Below are 5436 nucleotides of genomic sequence, written 5' to 3'. Positions count from 1 at the left end.
ATGGCTGGATCACTTGTTTCTCTCATTAGATGGTCTCACAAGGCAAAGGAAGCACTTGGGCAGGAGGCTGCTATAAAAATGACCCAGGATATAACAGAAATGTGGCTCAGGCTGGTACAGGGACTCCGAAAATTTTGTTTGGACCGGAGAGAAGAGGTAAGGGATCATGCCATCTTGATGCTGCAGAGGTGCTTGACTGGAGTTGATGGGATCTATTTTCCTGAAGATTTGTGGTTGCAATGTTTTGATCAGGTGATATTTACATTGCTGGATGAATTACTCAATGTTGCCCAGCCGAGCTCGGTGAAGGGTTATAGGAGCACTGAAGGAGCAATAGTTTTGGTACTGAAGCTCATGTTCAAAGTGTTTTTACAGTCTTTGCATCATCTCTCCCAGTCGACATCCTTCTGCAAACTGTGGTTAGGGGTATTGAGTCTAACAGAGAGATGCATGAAGGTGAAATTCAAAGGGAAACGGAGTGAGAAGATCCCTGAACTCATTTCCGAGATCCTAAAGAACACTCTACTTGTCATGAAAACAAGTGGAATTCTGGGGCCAAGTAATCCTGTAGGAGGGGACAGTTTCTGGAAGTTAACATGGGTGCATGTCCACAATATATGCCCATCCCTTCAGTCAGAAGTGTTCCCCACAAATGAATTAGAGCAGTTGGAAAACCAGCATATCCAAGCAGGTTGTAGTCCTCTTTCAGAGGGAAATGTTATTGTCTCACCTGGTAATAGCACAGCTTGAAGAGAAAGTTCCCATCAGGGAGGCCTTTGTACAGTTAAAGCGACATATTTTTTGTCGACACCATCATTAGCGTAAGCAGATGGTGAATTTTGCAGCTGAGAACCAGTTAAGCTTAACTGATTTATTGAAGTGCCTTTGCATGCTGCAGGAGCAAATCTGAAATCAGCTTCTTCGCGGTTTGCTTTGGTTTACAGGTTGTGATATCTTCATCTGAAATATTTATAGTGTTTTTTTAATTTATTTTTTCACTCTATAAAAGGCATATGCAGCTCTGTTGGCTGTCGAGAGAAGATTAAGAAAGGGGGTTTCTTTGATGAAATTTTGTGACGCCATCGCGGTTGCTGTACTTAAGTCTGGTAGTTATTTACCATTTTGACTGTACAATACTAGCATGCTAGTGCAAAATAGTGATTGATAGTATGAAATGTTACGATAACGGTTTATACATAGTTTTCTTGAAATAGCATGTTTCGATTGACTGAAAAAGTTTCATCTCAAATGTTGAATAGTTTACTCAATTTTATCAGTGTTTTAGCTGTTTTATGCTATAAGGTGCTGTTGGAGAATGGATGGTAAATTCATATGCTTGAAATATAAAATATATGCGAAGTAGAATAAAATATTTGATCATTTGGCCAAGAATGGAGCAAGGTTATCTTCCATCAGATTATAAAATTGTAGTAAATGTCAACCGGTGGTGTATTTTTGGAGAATCCGACATGGGCACCCATCGAAAGTGAAGAGTCCGCGCAACTTAGGTATCATCATAATCTTTCTTGAACTGTTGACTCTTTAATTTACAGAAATGAGGTGCACTCATTCTTACTTGGAATTTTTTAGACTGTTTCGTCTATCTTCGACTGAAAAGAAAAATCAACATAAGGATCATATATTATCAATGATAACATTAGCAGATCGAAGTGTTTTAAATGAGTATTTTGAGTACTAAAGATTAATAATATAACTAAATGTTAGTCGGAGCAAGTAATATGAAGTTAAAAATTAAGATAATCGTAAGAAAAATTACTTCCATCCATATATCAATGAAGTCACTTCCGCCATTTTGACGGAAAACGTTTTTCTCCCATTTGATGAAAATATTTTCTGATAATTTAGCACTACAAAATGACTTAGGTTATACCCAGCACCGCATTGCTTTGAGTTGCTGATGGAATATTAACTGGGCGCCCTATCTCAATAGGGATGGTCATTATGCACTATACTTAAAATAGATAGAGAGAATTTATAAGGTCCATTATTGAATCGCAAGTTACTGTATCTATAATTTATATAGATTAACCTCCCTTAAACTCAACAAAAGGGGATGTAGCTCAAATGGTAGAGCGCTCGCTTTGCATGCGAGAGGCACGGGGTTCGATCCCCCGCATCTCCATTTTCTTTTATTCCTCTAAAGATATATTTCAACTAGCAAAGACAAGACACAAATCTCAAATTGTAATGTATAAAACTCGCTTGTCACTTGCACATAACTTCGACATTCATCTTCAGAAAGATTCTTTTATTTTTTCAACTCAGAAAGAATTAACTTTCAAAATTTTGGGAATACTTATCCTGTATTGTATGTATCTATGTGCAATTCCCATGAATAAAATTACAGAAGTTCCTCATTCTTAGATACCATTGAATACTAATGTCAATTTGAAAGATTTCTGTTCGATTAAAGTGTTCAGACTGAGTTCTTCTGCGTTTCCCTCTTGAATTCAGCATAGTCAGAGAGTAAGCTACCATTTACTTTACTCTTCATGTTCTGCAGTAGCCCACTTAGCACCTGTTCAAAAAGGCATAAGATTGTTTGTCAAATAGGTTCCTCTGTGCATGCCTAACATTCTTTCAAACTCCAATTTATACCGTCAACAATGGGAGTATGAATATACTTGCCAAAATGTAACTAACTTATATATACTGTTTTACAGGTAACTAACTGCACTTATTATGGACGTTGGACATTTACCTGTATTTTATCTTTTTATGTGATCTTATGTTTACAGTCAGTGCATACAAGTTAAACTCATGAGAAAGAGATCAGGTTTAGTATCTCACCGACTCAGCAACATCTCTACGAACATCTTCGGGAACCAAAGCTAGCAAGGGTGGAAGAACAAAGCTAATGCTCATCTGTAGTTGACCTTTCAGCCTGCTCCGTTGTCCATTCCTATCGGGGTAAAGAGAGCCTTTTACACCAAGTGAGAACTGAGATGGCTTCAGCGCATCATCCAGCCCCTGAAGCTCCCATCTTATCTGCATAACCGCGGCTTCTGCTCCACATCATTCTATTATAAACAAAATAAAATGAATGCGCTAAAAAAATTCTTTGACACTTACTATGTCGAGTTCAAGAACCTTAGAAACATCATGCGAGATCCCAGGTGGGTACTCGACTCCTTTGAATTTACATCTCAATCTCATATCAATAACTGGCCACACTGTTATAAATAGGAACTCTATGGGTAGCATGTGAATTCTCCACTCTTCCTGCATGGAATTACTAGTCAAGCATAACAATATATGCGGAAATGCTGAAACACAACAACAGACTGCAAAGAGAAAACCAGCCATTCATCCACTCTCTTGATATTTTGAAAGAGGAAAAATCTCTTCGTCTTTTTTTTTTTGGAATGGATATCAAAAAAAGACATTTACGCTCGTTCATTTCCACTCCTTTTGTTGTCAAAATTCAAGAGTGCTCGAGGCATTCATCATTGTCCAAATAGATAGCTTCTTAGATATAACTCAATTTTATTCCATGCATCAACTAAACTTTTGTTTAATCAGACTGTAATGTAGCATGAAATTGAAAGCTTTTAGTCAAATGAATTTTAACGCATTGGTAAAAGTTAGCCCAACAAAGGAGTAGGCATGAGCCTTTTTCTAAATGCCAAGGATGGTAAAAAGTTTCACTTGCATATAAACTTAACCACCTCCTGCATGTTGTTGGTAATAAAAATCACAAGAACCGAGGACATGAAATCTGTGCTCGTGCCCTAACTAGGTAGCAAAGAGTTCTAAATGAATTTGTGCAGGGCAAAAACAGAGTTTTAAGTTAACACCTAGATAGCCAACACACTTTGAAGGTCATTACCATCGAAAGTAGTAGTACCTAAATAGTATAGTAAGAGAAATAGAATGTCTACCAAATTTGATTGCCTTAAAGATGCAAGGAAACAGGACTACCTCAACAATTGAATTGCAGAAATCACTACGGAAGTAGAACTAACGTGAGACCTAGCTATTACCCCTATAGTTTTGTTTGTTGAACTACATTGTTAGCTTTATTTTTGCACCAAATATTGTGTTCGTCGACAAGAAATTCGGGTTTATCACTTTAACTACTGAGGTTAGGAAGAATATACAGCAAGGGTCTAAGGCTCATCATCGTAATACCAGCAGACGAGCTAAACAAGGTGACTTTTATTGGACAATGGCCTTATGAAAAGAAACAACAAAGGCCTATCCTTGTGTTGAAGGCCTTAAAACTGAAGAGCAGAAATTCAGACAAGTGATGTGTTGGTGCTCAATTAGCATTGCATAGCCTCAAGCAAGCAAACAAACAAACACAAGTACAAAAGGGATTAAAAATATGAAAGGAGAGTTCCTATTAAGAAAATCGACCTTGGGGCCTAACCCGACCCGGAAAGCTAGTTTATGAGATGTGAGGATTATCTAAGACTACATAAGAAGCCAACAACCGGTTTCCTCATACAACGTTGGGCATTTAACACCCCTAACATTGGGTTTGATCTGTCTGGCTCAGCTACAATATTAAGAAAATGGGTTGTCGGCCTAATTCAATTCCAAAAATTAGCTCATGAATGAGAATTGTCCAAGACCATATAAGGAGACAACAGACTATTCCCGGATACTTAACAGTTCAAGATCCAGGATGAATACCTCATTGAGCTGTTGGCTCCTTCTTTTGTCAGGAAAAATGGCCTTGAAAACTCGAGGCTTGTTCTCCAGATACCGATCAAATGAAACCTGCCAATTCAATTATTCAACTTAAAATTCTGACTCTCTGAACCCAACACATGTATGCAGGATTTTATGTCAATACATTAGATATATATACTTATAACTTCGCTTATGAGAGCTTCTCAAAGCATATAATCGATTCCAAACCGGATCTTTAGAAAAAAAAGAGTTGCAGAAGGTTGACGGACTAAGTAAATATATGTATAACTTTAATACAATTGATTTATAAAACTGACTGAATTTAAGACTGAGGTAAAGTTAATTGATTTACATGTACAGAATGCTAATGGAAGAGAAATTGAAACTGTACTAGTACCCCTGGGATTTCATGGAGAGGAATATCAGTGCTAATTTTGGAAGTATAAGTTGTTGCATTAGTATTTATCATCTGGGACTTGACAATCATTGGCTTTTGCTTTGCCTGCAAGAACAAGAATCCTCCTCCCTTCAATTTGGGCACCAAAAAGTTGTAGTGGCATGTGCAAGAACATGATGTATGAGCTGCTGCAATCTTTCCCATTCTTTAAGGTCTTTTTCTCTTCGATTACTTAATTAAATGCTCTATTTTTTGACAGGGACTCCATTGAAATTGGGCAGAGTGATGGACTGTTGGAAAAGGAAAGAGAAACAAGACAGGGACATAGCCATATCTACATGCGCCTTTTTGGTCCGATGTGGCAAACTGTCAGTGGTACG

The 5436-nt window shown here is 37.6% G+C and overlaps 2 protein-coding genes and 1 non-coding gene across 6 annotated transcripts in view; 2 read left to right on the top strand and 1 right to left on the bottom strand.

Annotated features, from left to right (window-relative positions):
• Nucleotides 1–1236, top strand: part of LOC132032192 (ARF guanine-nucleotide exchange factor GNL1-like) — a 13721-nt gene extending 12485 nt beyond the window's left edge. The window contains exon 3 of the mRNA XM_059421961.1: nt 1–1236. Coding sequence (XP_059277944.1) covers nt 1–750 — 750 coding nt within the window. The 3' untranslated portion in view covers nt 751–1236.
• An 834-nt stretch (nt 1237–2070) lies between these two features.
• Nucleotides 2071–2143, top strand: TRNAA-UGC (transfer RNA alanine (anticodon UGC)). Its single transcript has one exon. It is a non-coding gene; the product is annotated as a tRNA-Ala (tRNA).
• A 44-nt stretch (nt 2144–2187) lies between these two features.
• On the bottom strand, nt 2188–5436 carry LOC132037292 (uncharacterized). 4 transcript variants are annotated; one of them, XM_059427786.1, is made up of 5 exons: nt 5051–5436; nt 4660–4746; nt 3094–3243; nt 2812–3009; nt 2188–2539 (listed from the first exon to the last, which is right to left on the bottom strand). In XM_059427786.1, the coding sequence occupies exons 1-5, from the start codon at nt 5258–5260 to the stop codon at nt 2438–2440; spliced, it is 747 nt and encodes a 248-aa protein (XP_059283769.1). In that variant the 5' UTR covers nt 5261–5436; the 3' UTR covers nt 2188–2437. The 4 variants fall into 4 exon arrangements, with proteins under 4 accessions (XP_059283769.1, XP_059283777.1, XP_059283785.1 ...); XM_059427794.1 differs by having other exon boundaries at nt 5057–5435; XM_059427802.1 differs by lacking the exon at nt 4660–4746 and having other exon boundaries at nt 5051–5435.

The sequence above is a fragment of the Lycium ferocissimum genome, chromosome 2 (assembly GCF_029784015.1).
Source record: "Lycium ferocissimum isolate CSIRO_LF1 chromosome 2, AGI_CSIRO_Lferr_CH_V1, whole genome shotgun sequence".
NCBI classification, from domain to species: domain Eukaryota; kingdom Viridiplantae; phylum Streptophyta; class Magnoliopsida; order Solanales; family Solanaceae; genus Lycium; species Lycium ferocissimum.
The sequence above is the reverse complement of the archived record's forward strand: the minus strand, read 5'-3'. Positions and strand labels throughout refer to the sequence as shown.